We start from the raw sequence: 23759 nt of genomic DNA, 5'->3' as shown, positions 1-23759 counted from the left end.
TTACAGCGTCGAAAAAGTAGTTTATATTAAGCAGCAAAGGTCCTAATCTAAGAAAAAATACTTCTTGGCGGTAAATTTAAGATTTTTTTTTTTTAGTGAGGGGCGGTCTGGCCAGGGGTATTAGGGCGCTTCAGGGGTCCAAAAATTCTGACGGGTGGCTCAGAGGACCCCGGCAGGTTTCTTTTAGGGACCCCCAAAGTTTGAAAAATCCCCGTCAAGAAGGACTTTAGGTTAGTTAGAGGGAGCCCCACCCGAGAGGAGGGGCCCCCGAAAACGTATCAGCACTGCAAGAATTTTCGAATAAGACCGACACTATACAAAGGTATGAAAAGTCATACATCAGTTTGTTTGGGAAGCCAAAGCCCTCAATCACTGATCCTTCACATGGATAGTCAAAGTGAGAAACCACGTATCTTAATTTTATTTGGAGAGAAACACGTTAAACTACATGGCTTGGAATTGATACGGAATAAATTCTCCTGACAGAGAAGAAAAATCAAATAAGTTTTTTAGAAATTACGTTGACTAGTTTTCCAAAGAAAGAATAAAGGAGAACCCCGTGCGAACATTCGAGAGTTGCCAAATTTTCTCGAATAGAATGTTTATTTTTAAGGACAGTTGTAAATATTTTCTCTTGAAAGCAGATAATTTAGATCTGATCGTATGTAAAATTCTCTGAAAATTTCAAGGAAAAATGTCCACTAATTACCCTAAAAAATGGTATTTTATCAAAGAATATTTCTCAACGTCTCTTGGCTTATATACGGCGTTCTTCCTTAGCATAACAGTTGTATGCAACATCATAATGATGGGAGACACGTGGTTTTGCACTTCAACCATCGATATTCTTCTCATATTTGGACTGAGTTAAGCAGAAAGGAACCAACCCACATTTTGGAAAAAATTGAGTTATGAGTGGTTTTGAACTCAACCACTGCTCTACTATCTATCGCCAAAAATTCAAAGTTTTTGTTGGAGCAAATTTTGCAGAAATTGAACTTGAAGTTTATCTTTTACATTGAGTCTTATCCGGGAGCCAAACTTTAAACCTCTTTTTCTCGGTTCGATCCCGATGTGGCTTGGTTCCTTTCTGTTTAACTCCGTCCATTTGATCTACTCACAAAATAGGTGGATAGCTAGAATAATTCAGTGATTATCTGATGAAAATAGAAAGTGAAATCAGAAATTTTGAAAATTAAGAAGACAGTAAAAAATTAAAATGCGCGGTGGAATAGTAAATTTATTGAATTACTTACCGTTGGACAAATCAGGACAATCCCTGATTTCAGTATCACGGCCATCGCAGAAATCTGAAGAATCTTGAGCACCGAGGCATTTACGAGTCCGAAACTGTTGTCCGTTCTCATCACAAGTCGACCAGGTGGACCAGCTGCTCCAACCAGTGGAACCTTGAAGAATCAAAAAATTGAAAAATTAAAGATTTGAAAATTTTATGTATCCACACAGTATATCTAGAAAATTTAGATATGAATTTTAAAGAAATGTGATGATTCCGAAAATATTTTTAAGAAAACTTTGGATGCCTGTCTAACTGTTTTGAGCCAACAAACTTTGCTCTTACTTATTTGGTTGATAGAGCTTCCAATCAATCGGTCCTCAAAGGGTATCCCGGGATAAGCATGTCAAAATGCCCTTGTGAATGGATTTTTATTTTAACCATTTTAAGTCATCAAGGGTGTCCTAAAACTTAGGTTTTGGGGGATTTTAGCCCCCCAACCCCCTCCGCCCCCCCTCAGACCCCCAAAAACCGCTTTTTTGGGCTATTTTTGACTATGCTAACGTCATTTCCTCATAACTTTCGTAATTTTCGATAGAATTGAACCAAAATTTGTCAGAATCTACATCAATTAGCTTTGTTTTTGTAGAAAAAAATTCATTATCATCGGATCATATTTTAGCCTCCAAAAAAATTCGTAAAATTTTTGAAAAAATCATTTTTTTCCTTTTTTCGCGGCTAGGTGGCGTATGGAAACATGCACACAAACAAAAATTGTCTCTTTTCTTAATTTATACATCCAATAAGATACAGTAAAAATTTCGTGTTGATCGGAGTGGTGCGCCATACTTAAAAACGCAATTTTCTAACCTCAAAACGGCCTAAATGCCACCATTAGCCTCCTTTGATGACTAGGCGTGGAGAAATGTAGAGAGAAATATCCGGTTTTATCGTCTCACCTCTTAAGTGATCCACTGAAGTACCTTGAGTCAAAATTTCGAGTCGATCAGAGTGGTGCGCAACACCCAAGCACGCAATTTTCTAACCTCAAAACGCCGAAATTGCCCATTTCGGCACCCATTATCACTCCGTGTGAAAAAGTAAGAAGGGGTACATCCGATATTGTTGTCCTACCTCATGAATTGGGCACTTAAGTGCATTTAGTCAAAATTTCGTGTCGATCAGAGTGGTGCGCAACACCAAAGCACGCAATTTTCTAACCTCAAAACGCCGAAATTGCCCATTTCGGCACCCATTATCACTCCGTGTGAAAAAATAAGAAGAGATACATCCGATATTATAGTCCTACTTCATAAATTAGGCACTTAAGTGCATTTAGTCAAAATTTCGTGTCGATCAGAGTGGTGCGCAACACCCAAGCACGCAATTTTCTAACCTCAAAACGCCGAAATTGCCCATTTCGGCACCCATTATCACTCCGTGTGAAAAAGTAAGAAAGGGTACATCCGATATTGTTGTCCTACCTCATAAATTGGGCACTTAAGTGCATTTAGTCAAAATTTCGTGTCGATTAGAGTGGTGCGCAACACCAAAGCACGCAATTTTCTAACCTCAAAACGGCCAAAATGCCTATTTCAGCACCCATTATCACTCCGTGTAAAAAAAAGAGAGGTGGGTACATTCGATTTTATAGTCCTACCTCATGAATTAGACACTTGAGTACCTCGAGTCAAAATTTCGTGTTGATCAGGGTGATGCGCAACACCCGAACACGCCGCTTTCTAACCTGAAACCTCCCAAAATTCCCATTTTGGCATTCATTATCACTGTATGTCAGCCAAGATCCCGCTTGAAAATTGCATGATGCACATTTCAAAGTTTATTTTGGCACCCTGCCGCGTAGCAGACCCGGTCACTCAGGGAAACCTCTAAACTCCTAGGATATATATGATGCTAGGGAGGCTCGCTCATCCCCCACGAAGAAGCGTTCCCTCGTCCAAACTTCCATAATACGTAGCGGTGCAATGAGTGCTGGGGATTCATGAAGGGAATCCCTCTGGGCGAGCTGAAGGGTATACTGAAGCCAATGCTAGACCACGGTAAATACGACTATATTACGGTAAATACGTCTACTGTAATCCGTTAAATTCGGTTATTTAAGCGTTAAATTCGACCAATTGTCCTAAGTATTACGTGACAGATTGACTTTAATTTGCCAGCACTCATTGCACCGCTACGTATTATGGAAGTTTGGACGAGGGAACGCTTCTTCGTGGGGGATGAGCGAGCCTCCCTACCATCATATATATCCTAGGAGTATAGAGGTTTCCCTGAGTGACCGGGTCTGCTACGCGGCAGGGTGCCAAAATAAACTTTGAAATGTGCATCATGCAATTTTCAAGCGGGATCTTGGCTGACATACAGTGATAATGAATGCCAAAATGGGAATTTTGGGAGGTTTCAGGTTAGAAAGCGGCGTGTTCGGGTGTTGCGCATCACCCTGATCAACACGAAATTTTGACTCGAGGTACTCAAGTGTCTAATTCATGAGGTAGGACTATAAAATCGAATGTACCCACCTCTCTTTTTTTTACACGGAGTGATAATGGGTGCTGAAATAGGCATTTTGGCCGTTTTGAGGTTAGAAAATTGCGTGCTTAGGTGTTGCGCACCACTCTGATCGACACGAAATTTTGACTAAATGCACTTAAGTGCCCAATTTATGAGGTAGGACAATAATATCGGATGTACCTCTTCTTACTTTTTCACACGGAGTGATAATGGGTGCCGAAATGGGCAATTTCGGCGTTTTGAGGTTAGAAAATTGCGTGCTTGGGTGTTGCGCACCACTCTGATCGACTCGAAATTTTGACTCAAGGTACTTCAGTGGATCACTTAAGAGGTGAGACGATAAAACCGGATATTTCTCTCTACATTTCTCCACGCCTAGTCATCAAAGGAGGCTAATGGTGGCATTTAGGCCGTTTTGAGGTTAGAAAATTGCGTTTTTAAGTATGGCGCACCACTCCGATCAACACGAAATTTTTACTGTATCTTATTGGATGTATAAATTAAGAAAAGAGACAATTTTTGTTTGTGTGCATGTTTCCATACGCCACCTAGCCGCGAAAAAAGGAAAAAAATGATTTTTTCAAAAATTTTACGAATTTTTTTGGAGGCTAAAATATTATCCGATGATAATGAATTTTTTTCTACAAAAACAAAGCTAATTGATGTAGATTCTGACAAATTTTGGTTCAATTCTATCGAAAATTACGAAAGTTATGAGGAAATGACGTTAGCATAGTCAAAAATAGCCCAAAAAAGCGGTTTTTGGGGGTCTGAGGGGGGGCGGAGGGGGTTGGGGGGCTAAAATCCCCCAAAACCTAAGTTTTAGGACACCCTTGATGACTTAAAATGGTTAAAATAAAAATCCATTCACAAGGGCATTTTGACATGCTTATCCCGGGATACCCTTTACTGGGAAAAATTGAAGGTATAGTATGTCAGTCAGGATAAAATTCGAGATGTAGGTATTGTTAACAATGAGGCATTTTCCGTGTCAAACATTTTCAAGATATTCTTTTTGCAGACGAAATTCATTTTTTTTGAACATTTCTCCAGTTTATGATTTGCGTGAGGGGCCTAAAATATTTATTTCAATGGAAAAGCAAACCCAACAGTCATAAAGAATAGAAATCATACAGTAATTTAAACTCTTAACTGAGATGTTGCATGTGTGAGGGATTTGCGATTCGACTATTGATTCTTATGTAAAAATTTGCGAACTGGTTTTCTCTGAAGTCATCTCCCAAGCTCAAAAAAAGCTCTCAAAGTGAGGCCAAAATGGAGGGGATATCCTACGCTATCCTGAGAGTCCACCTCTACATCAAGACAAACTCTCCATGCAAAGATAGGGTGCAAATACATTGACAGGGCTGCCACTTTATTTGGGGGCTCTAAAAATGAAAACACGGCATCGCTGTTAATGTATTTGCTCCCTATCTTTGCATGGAGAGTTTGTCTTGATGTAGATGTGGACTCTCAGGATAGCGTGGGATATTTCCTCCATGTTGGCCTCAACTTGAGAGCTTTTTTGAGCTTGGGCGTTAATTTCAGAGAAAACCAGTGGCCACATCGTGTTTCTCACGAACTTTTATACATGAATCAACAGTCAAATCGCAAATTCCTCACACATGCAACATCTCCATTCTAACATTCTAAATTTTCAAAAAAACTTTGAGCTATACTCCTGTCCCTGAATTGCTACGTACCGTCACACGGCGGCATTTCACAGGACTGCTGCTCTGCGGCGGAGCCCTCACATCCCGTTGTTTCCTCATGACGATTGTGAGCAGCCAAACAGACTCTTGTGCGCTCCCTGAAACCAGTGCCACAGGAGACCGAGCACTCTGACCAGTCAGTCCAACAACCCCATTCACCTGGATAATCAGCAAATGACCAAATTATAATAAATATAGTACATGTGGATACATCAGTGTTTGAAAATTATTGTCCAGCAAGAGAGAAAAACAGTAAAAAAAAAAAACCCACGGAAAAGATATTTTACTAAAATTTTGATAGAGAATACCTGAAATACCTTTTTAAATTTACGCATGTATTGAGGCCGGCTTTAAATTTTAAAAAAAGTAAAATAAGAAGCCTCAAAAAGGGAATCTCTGGTAATTCAATTAGACAACAAGAACAGAGGTGTTCCTTGGCTTACCGCCTTTTGTCCATTTCTCTATGATCTAGAAAATATAGAAATGGATGATCTAAATTTTTTTTCTTTAAAATTATTTGAGGTTTTTAATCCATTTGTGGATTCTACAACTTTGAGTGAGCATCGGGTTACAGTTAGTGCACAACCATGCTCCAGACTTTCAAGTTTGGGGGATTTGGGCCTAGTGAGGTCTGTTGACCTAGGATGTCATCGAGGTAAAATTTTATGGAGGTAGACGTCCTCTGATGGCAGGATAGGGAAGGAACAGGAATTTCCATTTTTTACTACGTTAGAAAGCTGACCCCCTTAAGAGAATCGGTCAATTTTGATGAAGAATTTTTGATATTTTGATATTTTCGCGATTTTCGGGAATTTTGCCTCTCCTCCTTCCTTGCAAAGTTCACCTGCTCTCAACAATTGTTGACACCTCCCTTCTAAAATTTACCGAAGATGACGGTCTTGAATACGGAAATTGTGCTAATCTTAAAAATTGAAGAACTTGTAGTAATATTAATGGAGAGGTGGAGTAATCCTGAGAAAAATCATGATTCATTCAAGTAATCTGCTCATAATTTTCAACAAACCTTTACATGGCTGGGTGTTACATGTCCGAGACATTTGTGGTGATCCTGGACAATCACGACCTTCACAGCTCCTTGTTCTAAATTGAGTTCCACCCCCGCACTCGGCGGAGCATTCTGACCAGTTGGACCATTCGGACCACTCTTCCTCCATTTCTCCACGATCTCGAGGATCTAGAAATAGATGAGCCAACATTGTATTGAGGTACAAACAGTACTTGTTCACTTTCCTCTAAAAATTTATTTCCGAGGACAATGTTTTTAAATCACATGTTTACTTTTAAATTAGCACACTGTGACATATTAGAAATTGGACAACATTTTGCATTAAGGAACCACTATTTCTGGCTCTCCCATAAAAGCACGTATCTGCATAGAGAAACCAATGGCATGTATGTTGTTTCTAAAATGAGCCGATAATAGTGGTCCCTTATTGCAAAATGTAATCCAATCGTAAGTCCCTTTAAGTCCCTTTTGAAGCAATCCTGACCGCCGGCCACCGTAAAAAACTGCCCGCATAAGAGGTAAATTTAAAAAAAGTGTGCTACAGACTACGCAGATTGCGCGCTAAGAAGTGGATTTCACATTTTTTTGATGTGACCAACGTGATTTTTGAGCAAATTCACCCGGAAAATGTATATGCAGGTGGTTGTTTTGACAGACCCATTGTTACTTTATTCTTTTCTCATCTTACATGTCACTAGTCGCCTTATTCAATTTCTTGTATATGCAGCGTGGTCATTCACTCAGTACGAATTGTGGCATCAAGGCGCTATAACATCGGAGCACCAAATCGAGCCGTAAAACGCCTTCAACTTTTCGTATATACAACACGGTCATCCATCGTGTACGAATACTTGTATCGTATACAACTTTGAAGAAGACACTTACTTGTTCTGTGACAGGCTCCTCCGTCGCACAGCCTTTCCTCCTCTTTGTCGAGGATTATTTTGATGAAAGTAGGATCCGACACGGGTGCCCGACATTTGTACCTAAATCGTTTCTCAGAGCGATTCCCGACCGGCATCCACTGGGTCCACGACGAGCGTTTGAGTTCCTGACAGGGCATCGTGTTGCACTCTTCGTATTCCTCACTGTTGCCAGGACAGTCCAGACCGCCGGGTTTCTGAGGTGGAGGATCGTTGCATTGCCGATGACGCACGCGAAATCCGCCTCCACAACGAGCTGAGCATTCGCTCCAACTGCCCCAGCTGCTCCATCCACCGTTTTGGACTGGTGGTGTGATTGCTGAAAACACACGCACAAAAAGTATTAAAACAGCTGATTTGTTGATGGTTTTTTTTAAACACTGGAAAAAAAACACATTGGATCTAGAGTCCAGATTCTTGAAAACATTGACAAGAAAAATGACTCTTGATTCAATCAGATGTAAGCTTAAATCAAAAGGAAATCCGCTCAAATTTAGAGGCTTGGTTCTTGATTTAAGCTTAAATCTGATTGAATCAAGAGCATTTTTTCTTGTCGTTGTTTTTAAGAGTCTGGACTCCGGATCCAATGTGTTTTTTCCAGTGTACTATGGCAGATTCCTGTGGCGCATAGAAAAGAAAAGGAGGTGTTTGCATCTTGAGGTTTGTTTACCCTGAGACGTAGGTCGGTACAACCTGGCCAGCGACATCTGGAATTCGAAGTATGAAAAACTGACCATAACGTCCCATTTTTTTGCTTAAATCAACTCATGATATAATTTCAAGCACTTTTTATAGAATGACTTTTTCCATAAATTACACCATGTCTAAGAAAATCGATGATAAAAGTCGTTGTGAGTTTCACTTAGTTCGTATTCGTAAACAATGTTAAAGTAAATTGTAGATGTAAGTTATTTTACTCTCACTTACCAGGACAAGGTGGATTTGTATGACAGTAAAGTTCTTGTGTATCTGGACCGACACAAACTCGTCCTCCAAATGCAGGGGCAGGATTGCCACAATACCTACGTCGCGTTTTTATCGCCATGCCACAAGTTTGTGAGCAAGCTGACCAAGCCGACCACGGGGTCCATTCTCCGTGCACCGTGCAGTTTGTCACCTGAAAATGGAGAGGTGAATGACAGGATAAGTAAAATTAAGTCAATTCCTTGTGAAAATTTGAAAAATGGAATGAGAGGATGATATCCCTTGATGTACTAAAAATATTTCATTTGAGCTTTTCCAGATTTCACGAGTGAGGATCTAGTAAAGTTAATGTTACCCAAAAATCTAACGGAAATTCTGCAACAATAGAATTGCTAAAAGTTTTGCAAAATTCAGAAATACTACATCAGAATTTTACTTACTCGGATAGATGGGCCTTCACAAGGAGCCCCTCCGTTTTGGGGTGCAGGATTATCACATCGTCTTGTGGAGCACAAACAAGAATCGCTAGAATCATTATTGGTATTCATATGACTACACACTGACCAGTTCGACCACGATGACCATCCACCAGGCACTGATAAAATCAAAAATAACCTTATGATTAGGCATGATGGTACGACAAAATTTAAGTTAATGAATCAGATTATATTCTTACACAATTTTTGCTGCAATTTTGCAATTTTTTATTTTGCAATAAAGCTGAATTCTTTTCAAGAGGCATTCTAAAATACTTCAGAAGATAAATCTAAAACATGAGCAATTATATTATAATTTGCACAAAGTCAATAAATCGTCACCTTCCGGCCAAAGTATCACAGGAGCCATGCGATGTTTAAAAATTTCCGCCACTATTTTTTTTTTTTTTTTTACAGAGAAATTATTCAACGAAGCTGTCCGAAAATTTCACCGAATTTTTGTTGTGTTGCCGATAAAATTCAGTGAAATTTTCGAACAGATTTCACCAATAATTCCTCTGTAAAAAAACTAAATGGCGACGAAAATTTTTAAACGTCGAATAACGAATGTGATATTTTGGTCGGAAGGTGACAAAGTCCTGAATGATTGCTATTTTCCCAGGAAATGGCTTTTTCACAAAAAAAAAATATGGCCATGTTTGAAAAACTCAGTATTGTCTAGGGTATTCAATGCTCACCAAGCAAATTTACAATTTTGGTTTTTCCTTGAAATTAACTTATCTCCTCAAAATCACCATTTGGTCATTAATGAACATCCATGAGCTTTTAACATGTTTCTTTTGCGATCTACCTGAATGAGTGGTGACAGGACACATGGTTGCATTTTGATACCAGTACATGAAAAGAGGATCACGATTTGGTGGTGGTTGACACTGTTCCTGGTGCTCGCTCCAGCCACAATAAGGGTCCATGGCACCCTCACACGCTTCTCGAGTCTTATGCCGTGAGCAACGTTCTGCTGGGATTCTTATCAATTTTTCTTCCGTCCCAATGTAGACCGAATCCTGATGAGTTATGAAAAAAAATTTGAATTAAAATTTTTAGAAAGATACACTCCGTTATATAATACATATTTTGACGTAAAGATACCATTGGCCTTCCCCCTCAGAAAGGCCAAATTCTACCTCAACAAAAATTTGGAAATGAATTTAGCACACTAATAGGCTCGGTCTCGCAATAACAGCGTAGCGACGGCTCGTTTTCGTTTTTGTTTTTAATTTATTTTCCGGTTGAAAATGAAATTGTAATTATTTTGAAACGTTCCGGGTTTTGTTCATTCCTTTTTCTTTATTTGCAGCCTTTTCCCCAAATTAAGTTGTTCTTTTATTATGTGTATTTTGGCTGATTAAGTTGTTTCTCTTTCTAATAGGCTAAGTTCAGTGAACACCAAAGGGATACCTACGTAGCCAAAATTTTGCATTTTTATATTCATTTTTGTCTCACATAATGAATCGATCGACATGAAAGAGTGTTTGATAGAAAATAAATATTCAATTTGGTTGGAGTACAATGTAACACAGTGAAATATAAATTAAGTAGAAGTATTTTCAATTCAATTTACCGTTTCTTTTAAATAATGCAGAGTGTGGATTTTTGGGATGACATCATTTGGGAATGGCTTCCACACCTCCAACACGCAAGTTTGTCGCGTTCCAGGCAAGATTGATATTTTCTTCACCAATCCTTCCAATGTTGCGACATAAAGGACGTAGTGCTCCCTGGAAAAGAAAATGACAATTCCTAAACGGTGCGAATATAATATTCAGACATTTGTTGGATTACATTACGCAAGAGAGAAATGGAATCCAAATTTTTGGAAAGACTGAATGGTTCGTAAAACGTTTGGGTCGAAGAGGCAACGAAACTTTTTCCAAGGCAAAGCGTAAAGTATCATGGAAAAGTGAAGGCACTCAAGTACACAAAGCCGTCAATAAATCGCCAGTGGCTACTTATTATTGCTCGCAATACAAATATTAGCTTTAAGGTAAATCTAAGTGATCTATAGGGATAAGAATTACCTCTACGTTGCGCTGAAGTACAGCTGGTATTTTTGAGGAGCAATAAAAATTGTAAATAACGAATTTATGTAAAATACAAACGAATGAATAACGGGAGAGAGCAATAAGAGAAATAGACAACATACCTATTCGATTTGGTCGGAACCACATCCATTGCGATGTGCGTGAGTGTCTCAAGCTGCGAGGAGTACAGAGGATGCAAGGTGGTTGGTTGCACAGCAGAGTCCATGAGTCGATACTTTAGAGCATCGCTCAGGCTTTGCTCAGTTTGTTCAGCTTTGTTCCTCTGACACTGAGCGAATAAACCTCCCGTGTTGGGTATCTTCTCCCAGGCAGATCCAACCGACGATTGGTATTTGAAAGGACCGTTGAATGCAGCATTGATAGCAGTCAAATTGAATGCGCAAATGGCCGATCCAGGAATGCTATTTCTGTAACGGAAGAAGATTATACATTAGTTATGAGGATAGATCTCTTAAGTCAGGAGTCAGTTACCTTGAGAGTCTCTTAAGTTACGTTATTAGTGCTTAAATTAATTTCATTTTGCCCAATTATTTATTATTACTAGTATTCTCATAATGTTGATACATGTTTATACACCCTTCCAGCAAAAATGTAGTATTATGCATCGTGAAAGATTTCGGAAAAGTTTTCCGACTACATTATTTGATAGACCTACAAAAACGCAACATGGCTGGGCATTGGAGTAGCTACAGGCATATGCGTGGGCTAGTTAAAAGTTGTGTTAAGTGGTCGCTTAATACCGGTCGGTTTCCGTGGATGGTAGGTTGACTCTTGGCTCCCTAAAAAAAATTTAAAAGCAACACTCACGACTTTGTTCTAATTTTTGTAAACACTAGTTATGACCAAAATATTTGTTTAGGGTATCTTCCCATATATTACAGCTTAAGAAATAATAATAACAATAATTAAAGAGCTGAAAGTACCTGGGTGTGGTAAAAGTAGCGTAGACCATTCCTGTGTCTGCGAAGTATGTCATTCCTTGAATTTCATTATAGTAGAATGGATACTCTCCAGGAATTGAGCAGTTGAGTCTAGCTTTCACAAAAGTAGTCCAGTTTTCCTTCAACATCGTCTTACCACCAGGGTCATTCTTACAAACTCTTGCGACACGAGAATAGATAGCCTGGAACATTGCAAAAATGATGTTAATATATTTCGTATTTTAAATTGAAGAGGAGGGTCAGTAATATTGGAGGAAAATATTTAAGAAGCTTTTGGGAAAGCTCTATGGTAACTCTTTTAAAAGGAACCTAACAACAGTTTTCTTGAGATTTTTTGTAGACTCTCTATCCTCATTCAAAAATGTGTACAGTATAGCGTATGGAAATATTTAGTATCTAAGAACTCTGAACGATTGGATATTTGATACCGGAGATACTCATTATTTAACTTCGGTCATTGACATGACACATAGCTTGCGGCACAGCAAAAACATATTGGTGGCTTGAGAGTCAAAAGATTCGCATATCCATTGCAATGTCCTAAAATCAGGAAAGTAACTAACAGTTTTCCTTCAAGATTGGTGATTCTATTTCGCTAACTCAAATATGGGCGTATTTGCAAGGAATTTCAAGTTGATCATTGGATTAGTTTTCCTAGAAAAAATAAATAAAACTTTACGATGAAAATTCCCATTTTTCCAATTTTAGCCATCGATTTGCAATACGTTACGGACGCATTCTGAGGATACTGTAACGCAGATTTTCCATCAATTTCTGCGAAAAAAATTACGTACCTTTTTTTACTTTCAGCCTACGATACCTTTTTTGACCTGAAAATTGCCTTGACAATTTTTTCAGCCTTTTTTAACCTGAAAATTGTTGCATTCAACACATCTGGAAAATTTTTGAGATTTTAAAACGATTTCGACGCATTATAAAAGTTCAAACTTCCTCTTTTCTTGCATTTTTTTTTGTCTCCCCTTTTCTTCATTTTTTCCCTCCTTTTTTTTGCTTTCGGAGGGAGCTTGAGCCCCCCAAGCCCCCAGGAAGTTTAAACTTTTAAAATGCGTCGAAATAGTTTTAAAATTTAAAAAAATTTCCAAATGTGTTGAATGCAACACTTTTAAGGTATCGTAGGCTGAAAGTAAAAAAAGGTACGTAATTTTTTCGCAGACATTGATGGAAAATCTGGCTGATGTGGCATAGTTCCTTTCTGCCAAACCCTGTCCATCATAGGCTATAAACTCCTAGAGGTTGATACTAACCTTGCCGCAGTTCATGTACTCGACGGCGATCTCCCGAAAGAGGAAGTAGACGAAGTCCTCAGTCTCGAATGAGCCTACGAAGTGGGGTTCGTTGAGCCAGCGATTGTCGTACTGCTGGGTCCTCAGATAAGGGAGGTTGGCGCCGGCGTCCCTGATGATGGCGTAGTCGGCCCCGGCGAAGTTGGTCGGCGTCCCGACGAAGTACTGCCCACCGGCCGTCATCAGGGCCGTGATGTTGGCGTGCGGCGAGTGCGGACACTTGGCCACCCCGTGCGGCCAATCCGTGACGCGGTTCAGGCTTTCCAACTGCAAACAAATTGAGGGTTAATGACGTCGTTTTGGTAGATTTTTTTTTTTCAATTTATTTTTTCATTTTTAATTTTTTTATTATTTTTTAATATATTTTTATTTATTTACTTATCTTGTTATTATTATTTGTTTTTATTTTTTTAGTGTATATTTTTTTAGTGAACAGTGTACTCCTATCGTCTTAAATTGTTCAATTTATTCAGTTAACTCTGAGTATAAAATTCATGTGTGACGATGCGACCAAGCAAGAAACCCAGAGACTTTAACGCAAGGGTAAGAAAGTAAGAGAAACGCAAGCAATGGTTTTGTCAACTCGGTCTGCAGTGCTACCCCCCTCACCCAAAATCAATATACTTGTAGAATGAGCTCATTGAGTGAATCTCCCTAAATATTTCAAGATTGGTACTTATTTTTTGAGACTTATACATACAAATATAGCCTTTTTTCTCCCCTCCAGATGAATTAGTATAAGACCTTGCTATAAACGGAGGACCAAAAAAGCTAAAGGGAATCTCGTATATTTGCACTTCAACCTAGACTCTTTGCTAATTTAAGTATCCAAATAGTTAATACCTCTCTCCATGAGCAATGGGGCTGGAAAGCGTTGGTGCCGCAAGCGAAGAGTTTCTTGCCGGTACTCAATAGTACTTTGATAAAGTTGTGACAATCAGCTTCGCTCTGGCCTTTTATGAGACACATATCCACGGCCCCTGTTTGCGCCTTCCATGATGTCCTCTCCAGCGGGGTCAGATCATCCAGAGTCAACCGGAAAAGCACGTCCCTGTCGACAAAAATACGTGATTTCTTAGTCTTTTTTCGGAGTTTACCTGTAGAAATACAAATATCCTATGCTACGACGATTTTGTATTCTCTATTCATCAAAGCGAAACGATGAAATTATTAATCATGGATGATGTACGAGGTCCTGGTACAATACTCGTTCCGTCGCGCGCGGCGGACTCCGGCTCGTATTTCCGGCGCGCCGGAGCTGATTTTGGTTTTGGTACATCGGTATTGTAAGGTGGATTAGTGTGGAAGTGTTTCCCACTGTTTTTTGTCAACTTTGCTGTTTGATTGCAGTTTTCACGTCGAATTACCGTCAGCCGTTGCCGGCAAACCGGTGATAAGGACGCGTTCGCGGCGACGGGTGCACCCACGAGTGTTTTTATAGTGTTTTTAATAAATTTTAGTAAATAGTAAATTTTAACAATATACAACGTGACTTTTAGTGTTTACCAAATCCAAGTGGCCTGATGATGATGTGTACGTTACATCGAAATAGCTATCGCCTGAAATCTGATAACAAGTGATCGGGAGAAAGGTAATATCATCAAACAAAATGCAGCCCGATAAAAATAAGTTCAACTTTAGATTCTTTTCTGAACTTCTGAATTTTTATTGTTTCCGACTGAAAATGACTCAGTTTTGAGTCAAAGGTCTCGGGTTTTATTAATCGTGTATTTTTTGACTTGTTTCCCGTTTTTCCTCCTTGCTTTTTCCACTGAATTTTTTATCTCGGATTTTTTTTAGACATTTTTTCCGACACTTCATTCAAGAGTTTCTAGTGCGATTTTGGGGAAAACATTCATAATGATTCTCATTGTTTTCCTACATTCTTCAAAAATGTTCTTTCCAAAATTTGCCGATGATCGAATGATCATACATCGTTATTCCTGAGGCCGCGGTGCTGCTGTCCAGCACCAGCAAGAGACAACGCCAACCAGGAAGCGCCCTTGTAGCAGAGCACTGGTTGGAGCGGCCCACGCTAGGTGGCGACACCGTAAAACCTCCGCTCCCGCTGTTTCGCAGCACATTGGTCCATGTTTACGACTCGGGGAGGCCCTGTCCCTTGTTTCAGCGCTCACTTTCGCCGGGATCCGTGCTGAGACCCTTCCCTCGGCATCCGGTCGTATTTTCGCCACCGTTGGACCCACCCTCGCCAATCATACTCCTACCTTCGCCGATGAAACATCGCGAGTTGATTATACAGGGTGAACCCTAAGATAGAGTACCTCAACACTGTCGTGATAGCGTAAGTGTCAAATTTTCGAGATCGAGTTTCCTTCAAAATTCGTCTAATCTCTTTTAGATAAAATCATTGAAACAGCTAAAACAGCAAAAATTCATCTTAATTGTATCAAAACGAGACGTATGAGAAAACCGTAAGTGCGAAAAAATGACGTAGATTTAGGCCAAACAGCAGTAAGTGGCAATATTCCTCCAAAGAGCCAATGAAAACAGTGCTTTCAAGTAAAGTGCCGCCCTCCTCCGCCAACTTCTAACCTGAAAATGTGTTTGTTGTGTGTCCTAAACGCAACCACGAAAGCACGCAAAAGATTACGACAAAGGGGAACGAGATAAAATAAATCGCGCAAGGAGTTTGAAATGGAAAGATCGCGATTTTTATGAATTTTAATAACCGCACTGTATTGTAAATAAATATATTACTGCGGATTGGTTTCACTTCACATTTTAAATTAAAACGTCGAACACATTTAGGAATCTTCTGACTTTTTCCCCGATGACTCGTCCCCGACTCAACACGTTTGGTGTTTTGATTAACAGCAAGAGGTGAGCAGAGTTTATTATTCCCGGTAATACATTTAGTATTAAAAATTCGCAGTTTATTAGCACGGAGAACTGTGCCGAACTGTATTGTCTTGAATTCATGAGGAATTTCAAATTTATGTTTTAATATTTTGTTGGTTTTTACTTCAGGCATGCACGTTTTCATGAAATATCACACATAAATCCAGTACCGCTGTGCAACAATCAGCACCTAACAGCTCCGACTTGTCTCGGCTGAGAGCTGTTTTCCAATCATGCTTTGTTTTATTTATAGCTATTTCCACTACTTTAGAGCGGGCTTGAGTCCCTACTTTTTATGGATTGATCTTTTAGTGACTCCGGGAAATGAAGCATTTTCTGAACCAAAAACGCACATAGAGCTTATTGTTTCATAATAAACCTTTTGCAGACTCTAGCTGGAGCCAAGAAAGAGTTAATTTATATGGAAAATGGCTAAAAAAATCAGGATGAGCACATCAAAAAAGTCTACAATATAATCATAACTTCACAATCTGCGTGAGACATACGTGTTTTTTGAGCGTCCCGCTTTGGAAACTATACTACGGCACTGGTGAACATTTCCAAGAGGGGTCCCTCCATCCAATCCTTGCGCACTAGAATGCTACGCAATATTTAACATGGATGACGGTAATACGCCAAAACCTGGTACACGCGCGACGAGACCAAATTTTATCAACCCGCGTGTTTACGTTTAAATTTTCCTTGCGTTGATATAGACCATGGTGCTTCCTCATGATTTGCGCCCGCAGGCGTCAGCCATGCTGAATAATGTCTTGAGGCACAAGGGTTGGATGGGATGACCCCTCCAACGAAATATCCGCTTGCGCCGAAGTATCATTATTGAAGCGGAAAGCTAAAAAAAAAAAAAAGAAAAATATTTCTCAGGCGGATTGTGAAGTTGGGAGTGTATCTCAGAGTTTTGATGAGGATGCTCACACTGGAAAAAGAATAACTTGGATCTAGAGTCCAGACTCTTAAAAATAAATTGACCAGAAAAAATACTCTCGATTCAATCGGACTTTTTGCTGGAACCAAAAGGAAATCCGCCCAAATCAAGATTCTCGTCTCTTCGATTCAAGGAAAGAACGGATTGAATCAAGAGTATTTTTTCTTGTCAATGTTATTAAGAGTCTGGACTCTGGATCCAAGCGACTTTTCTTTCCAGTGCGTCATGATTTTCAATTATCTCTTATTCTTCATCCTTTAGCCGAAGTTAGCAAGAGGCCCATGACCGAAGTGTTTTTCGACGGTGTAAGTCGGCAATCACATAACTCGGTTTGCGACGTCGCAGACTTCCTATCATACTTTATTTTTTAAACGGAAAACTACTCAACGACAATTCTTTAAAACCGTAGCGATTTTTCCTCTCTATGTGAAGAAAATTCTGCAAAAACTTCAAGAAATGATGTCAATTTGTTCCTCTTCAAGAAAATATTATAGAGGCGTAGATTTTCAGACACCGCAAACGAGTTATCGACGGTGAAAGTACCAGACCACGTATCTCGGTTTGCGACGTCGCAGACTTCCTGTCATACTTTATTTTTTAAATGAAAAACTACTTAACGTCCAGTCTTAAAAATTTCTGTGATTTTTCCTCTTCATGCGGAGAAAATTCTGTGAAAATTTCAAGGAATGATATTGATTTGGTCTATATCAAAAAAATAAAATGTGAGCGTAGATTTTTAAACACCGCAAACGAGATACGTTGTTTGGTAGTTTCACCGTCGTTATGTGACTGCCGACTTACACCGTCGTTTTTCTTTGTGTGACAGGGACTAAAATCCCCGAGTTTCTTGGGAATCACCCTGTGCAGATCAAAGCTTCCAAGGAAACTTAAGCTTCTTGACAGGTCGCCTCACCGCCGGACGATGTCGTGCCCGGCGCGACACAGACGCGGCACGGGTGGTGAAGTGCTGCTCCGAGCGGACAAAGGGCGGATTATATCCGCGTAACTCACATGACGTGCCACACGCCAATAAATCCCGTGCTTATTGTGACGAGAACTTGGAACACGGCATGAAATTAGAGTTCGCGGTGGGAAGATCGGGGGGGGGAGGGGGGGAGCACCCGGGCCCCGCTCCAGAGAGCACTTTATGGGCTCGCAGGCCCCAAAGATCCTTGTCCAGTCCGCGTCCGCGACGAAGGTCCGGTTTTTTTTTGAGACTCTGGTCATTCACTCTGCCGTGCAACGCAAAAACGCCGTAAACGCCATTTGAATCAGTGAGAACGAAAACACGCCAACTCGAAAAAATGAAAATAATAAAGACACACACACGAAACTGCATACTAGGTGAAGAAGTTAGTCTAAGAAAAATATTTTTGGAGCCTAAAAGCAAGTACTTAAGGAAACTTCAAATGTCCGAGTCGGAACGGACACGGTAACTTCAATGACCTTTACGAAAATTGTCTGCCCTTGGTGAAAAGTGAGCATTTTCGAGGCACCGAGTTGGTGTGTTTTCGTTCTCACTGTTCCATTTTAATTTTTTTGGAAACAATGTATCATGGCAGAAAAACTTGTGTACCCCGGGACAATTTTTTTACAGAATTCTTCTCTAATTACAAAAGACATCTCATTATAAGGCTTGGGGACTCAAACGCTGGGGTAAAAAAGTTAGAAACCCTGCCTGGCCGATTCCATTCCTGTTTAGAACATACAAACGGTCTTTGAAGCATGCGCAACCAATTAAATTTAGCTAAGCGTAACTTTTGCTTCATTGATATATATAATAGACCAGCGGGCTGATTGTCGAAATTGATAGACAAAGCTATAGACAAAGAGGACACGAGAGTATAAAGCTATCCTACTAGTTGAAATGGGTGGTTTCTAAAGGCTCAAGGAGCAAATGATTGACTAATTATCGGGTCTCTTGTGGGTTGTCACTAGTTAGTCTATTATCTACCTCCATTGTCCATTGCAACCACCAGCTCCTACCTGTAGGATATCTCACCATATCACCATTGTCTTCTTTGTCTATCGCTTTGTCTATCAGTTTCAATAATCGGCCCGCAGCTTGGTTAGGTCGGCATCCATGAAGGCACAACTCATTACCGATTTCAACAATCAGCCCGGAGACTTAAACGCTGGAGTAATAAAGTAAGACACGCCACCTGACCAGTATCATTTCTTCATCCACCCGGTCTTTAAGGAAAGCGCGATCGATTTATTTCAGCTAAGCGTAAGTTTTCCACGAAGACTTGAATGCTGGAGTAAGAAAGTAAGACACGCAACCGAACCAGTATCATTCCTTCATCACTCGGTCTTTAAGGAAAGCGCTTTGTATTATTTGTAAATAGCTTTGACAATCGCATTGTCTACCGAGTTCAACAATCAGCCCGGAGACTTAAACGCTGGAGCAAGAAAGTAGGACACGCCACCTCACAAGTATCATTCCTTCATCCACCGGCGGTCTTTAAAGAAAACGCGACGGATTTATTTCAGCTAAGCGTAAGTTTTCCTCGGGGTTGGGCCTCGGAGCGACGAGGGGCGGGCCCTCGAGGAATAAATAAATCAGAGTCGACGCGTTGGCGTGTGCGCTTCGGTTGCGTGCAGAAGCTGCGATTTTGCGCACGCGCAGCGCGGAAGCCGCAGCGGTGGCGCGGAAATTGGTCACCAGGAGGGGACGGGATTATCCGGCGGGGGCGGAACGGCGAAGACCCGGGGGGAGAGGGGGGGGCTGCATGGAGGATATAATCGGTCGCGTATCACGCGGGGAGGATGGGTCACACTCCACTTCTGCCGTGCTAAGGAAGAACGTCGTATGAACATTCCAGAGTTGCCACATTTCCTTCGCTAAGATGTTTATTTTTGAGGGAATTTATGAATATTTTTTCCCGAGATTTTCAGAAACTTTGGGTGAAATTGCGAACAAAATTATCTGAAAATGTAAATTGATCAAATTGGTTTGATTATTGAAATTGATAGACAAATCAACACTGGAAAATAAACATATTGGATCTAGAGTCCAGACTCTTGAAAACATCGACAAGAAAAAGTACTCTTCAGTCATTCAGATTTAAGCTTAAATCAAGAACCAAGCCTCTTAATTTGAGCGGATTTCCTTTTGATTCAAGCTTAAATCTGATTGAATCAAGAGTACTTTTTTTGTCAATGTTTTCAAGAGTCTGGACCCTAGATCCAATGTGTTTTTTTTTCTAGTGAAAGTGAACATTTTTATGTAACCATCATATAAAAAAAAATCATGAAAAATGAGAGGAAAAAAAAAGCAAAGGAAGAGGAGGGAAGAGAAAAATAAGAGGAAAAGCAAAAGGGGAATTACTTTTTTCGTCTGTTCTTATTCTTCTGCCCCTTCTCCTTATCTTTGTCCTCTCCCTCTTCGTCATCCTCTTCAGATCTTAAACTTATGTCGCGAAGCTACTAAAAAAAGGCTTATGATATTCAGTATGTTTCCAAATCATTCACTTCGGTCCTCGTTGCCAAGGCTTAAAATGGAGTAGAGTAACCATCATGTGATCAAATTGAGTAGAGCTTTTTGCCTACCTTGAAATTGAAGGCATTTTATCCAAGCATTGGTACTCATTCGGTAGAGCTATTGCCTACCTCAAAATTGGAGGCATTTTATCCAAGCATTGATACTTATTCTGTTGAGCTTTTTGCCTACCTCAAAATTGAAGGCATTTTATCCAAGCATTGGTACTCATTCGGTAGAGCTATTTGCCTATCTCAAAATTGAAGGCATTTTATCCAAGCATTGGTACTCATTCGGTAGAGCTATTGCCTACCTCAAAATTGAAGGCATTTTATCCAAGCATTGGTATTCATTCGGTTGAGCTTTTTGCCTACCTCAAAATTGAAGGCATGTTATCCAAGCATTGGTATTCATTCGGTATAGTATTTAAGTATACTAAGAACGTGGTTAAGGCATGTACAGTCTAAAAGACCTGAGTCTGTGAGACTGGGGTCGATAAGGGAGTTTTTACGGACAAAACGACATAACGCAGATTTGAGTTAAGAAACGGCAGCGTCGGGTGTCATCCGCGTCGCAGATGGTCACGGGTTCGGTGCGACACTCGCGAGCGGCTGTCATGCAAATTGCTCCTTTGCGCATGCGCCCCCACCTACGTCACCCGCGCCTCCGCTCCACCCGTCCCGTCGCACAGTGGATCGAGTTAATAATAGAGGTCGGTCAAAATTTGGAAACTTCAAACGCGTATATTTAGAGGACCTTAGAGTCCCTTTATACTGAGAGTCAAGACAATTTGAATCCATTTCTGATTGGTTCCCGTATTTTAGGCCTTCACAGTGTCACAAACGGGAATAAATATTACATTTTCACCGACTGCAAAGATTATAATCTGGAATGGACCAGGGAATCACGAGTTCGGCAAGGAACAAACGGAATGAGAGAGGGAACGGAGAAAGGAATTCGAGAATGGGCGGATCAAAGATTACAAAAAACATTCAATTTCTGTCATCTTTATTCCCGTTTGTGACTCCATGAGGGGTGTTGTCTTGACTGTCAGTATAAAGGGACTCTAGGCCAAAATTTGGAAACTTCAAACGCTTATAACTAGAGGACCTTTAGAGGGAGAGTATGGACAACTCGATGTATGTAGCACTTAGGGCCCAAAAGGGCCACGACGTGAAAAACGAAAATCACTAGAAAAGTGCCGCTGCCAACCTGATCATTTGGAAGATTACTCAATATGGCCGACAGCGCGTTGCCAACAAGCGTCTTCAAGGATTAAAACTTTGAAACTGAGAAAATGTTCGTGGAATCGAAATTTTATACGTGCTTTTACAATTTTTGATCCGTGTAAATAGTTGAAATTTGAAAATCAGTACCACTGGATAATTCGAGTTCATAGGATGGCTGCCCTTTTGGGCCCTAAGGGCTCGCATAATCTGATAAAACCTAACTTCAAAATTTTCGAGTTGTCCATTCTCTCCCTATAAAGGTACTCTACGTATAACTTTTTAACAAGATGGAGAAATGATGCTGGGTCCACACCATTTCGCGGGGAAACAAAGCCAAGAAATTCCAAAAATTAAAATTAGAGTCAAAATTGACTCAAAGTTTATTTTTTGGAATTTGTTGGCTTTGTTTCCCCGCGAAATGGTGTGGACCCAGCACCATTTCTCCATCTTGTTACACTCAGTTCGGGCCACTTCTTGGTGTTTTCTTTTTTCACTTATAACTTTGTTTATACAAAATTTAGAGGTTCTAAATGTAGTTCCATTGGTTTCCTCGTGAAATTTTTTCTACAAGCACCCCTTAAAGTTGAAAATATGACAAAATAATTATCAAAATTTGCATTTTTAGTAAAGTTAGTCAAGCACGACCTATCCACTGTGCGTCGGGGCCCATTGTGAAGATTATCAATTATCAGGCTCGCAGCCGTGATTTATTCAGCCCGGGTTCCCACCTCCAATTTACGGCCGCACTCTACAATGCAGTGGCGTGGCGTGAATTGCGATATATCGATTGTTATGCCATTTAACCCTATGGTAAAGAATCGATTATTAAGGTGTTTGCTGCGAACACCCTGTTTATCGATCCTTTTCTATAGGTTTAAATGGCATAATACTCGATATATCGCAAAGCACGCCACGCCACTCTACAATGAAGCCCCACCCGCGGCCCAAACCTCTCCAGAAGACCCATAACTCTCCAATGAAATCCGAAAATATGGGCACAGAGCTGGACCCGGGTCTTAAAAGGGTTGGATTCAATACTCGAGAAAATACGAGAAAAAAAAAGTGTTTTCACGACGGTGCATTGACTTCAAAGGGTCCGATGTAGTAGTCGATGACAATGGACCGCTGGACAGTATTAAAAATCAAGCACTACAATACGGACTTCATTTTGCGATATAGCACTATATATCTTGTCGCTGCCTCACGAAAGGACGTAACTTCATTTCAATGTTGCCAAATTTTCTCTCGAAAATTGCTTTTTTACCAGGAGAATCTTGGTAATCTCTAGTTGAAAGTTAGATTAGGTTAGGTTTTTTTGGTTAGTTGGACTGCATTTTGCAATTTGGAGCTATAAATTTTGGCTTATCTGAGAAAACACTTATGTGCATAGGGAAACTAATGACACATACGTTGTATTTAACCGGGTCGCAATTTATAGTTCCTAATTGCAAATTGTAGTCCAGTTTTTCATGAGTTGAACGTAACTACATTTGGACTGCATTTTGCAATTTGGAACTATAAATTCTGGCTCTTCTGGAAAAACACGTATGTGCATATAGGGAAACTAATGGCACATACGTTGTTTTTAAACCGGGCTGGAATTTATACTTCCAAATTGCAAAATGCAGTCCATTTGGACTGCATTTTGCAATTTGGAACTATGCATTCTAGCCCGGTTTAAAAACGACGTATGTGCCATTAGTTTCCCTATGCACATAAGTGTTTTTTTTTCAGAAGAGCCAGAATTTATAGTATCAAATTGCAAAATGTGGTCCTTTTTAACGCTGTCAACAACTACTTCGTTTGGAAAAATCTGGACTTTTTTAAATCAAATTGCAATGTATGCTGGTATCAGTAAGTCTCACACGAAAATAAACATCTGTGCGCTGCATTTTTGACGAGTTTGTAAGAAGCCATTTTCAGGAGGGAAAAGAAATTTTCGTAGAGTCAAAACTCTATATATTTGCTCTTCAACGATTTAATTCTGATATCAATGCTCGATTGGACCTATTTTTATGTCAGTTTTTCCCCCGGAAGTTGTAATAGAAGTTTCAAATGAGAAAAATATGCTAATTTTCTCCTTATGAATTAATTTTGAGCAAGTT

At 40.0% G+C, this 23759-nt stretch overlaps 1 protein-coding gene across 5 annotated transcripts in view; it reads right to left on the bottom strand.

Annotated features, from left to right (window-relative positions):
- Positions 1-23759, bottom strand: part of Sema5c (Semaphorin 5c) — a 232364-nt gene that overhangs the window by 3983 nt on the left and 204622 nt on the right. For all 5 annotated transcript variants that reach the window (XM_019061175.2, XM_072304568.1, XM_019061176.2 and 2 more), the window contains exons 4-15: positions 13983-14190; positions 13101-13406; positions 11818-12017; positions 10996-11301; positions 10414-10570; positions 9643-9856; positions 8796-8950; positions 8359-8548; positions 7394-7750; positions 6506-6676; positions 5473-5640; positions 1257-1409 (exon numbers count right to left, since the gene is read on the bottom strand). In XM_019061175.2, the coding sequence (XP_018916720.2) occupies positions 1257-1409; positions 5473-5640; positions 6506-6676; positions 7394-7750; positions 8359-8548; positions 8796-8950; positions 9643-9856; positions 10414-10570; positions 10996-11301; positions 11818-12017; positions 13101-13406; positions 13983-14190 (2585 nt within the window). The remainder of the gene's footprint in view (positions 1-1256; positions 1410-5472; positions 5641-6505; positions 6677-7393; positions 7751-8358; positions 8549-8795; positions 8951-9642; positions 9857-10413; positions 10571-10995; positions 11302-11817; positions 12018-13100; positions 13407-13982; positions 14191-23759) is intronic.

This window comes from Bemisia tabaci, chromosome 9, assembly GCF_918797505.1.
Source record: "Bemisia tabaci chromosome 9, PGI_BMITA_v3".
NCBI classification, from domain to species: Eukaryota; Metazoa; Arthropoda; class Insecta; order Hemiptera; family Aleyrodidae; genus Bemisia; species Bemisia tabaci.
The sequence above is the reverse complement of the archived record's forward strand: the minus strand, read 5'-3'. Positions and strand labels throughout refer to the sequence as shown.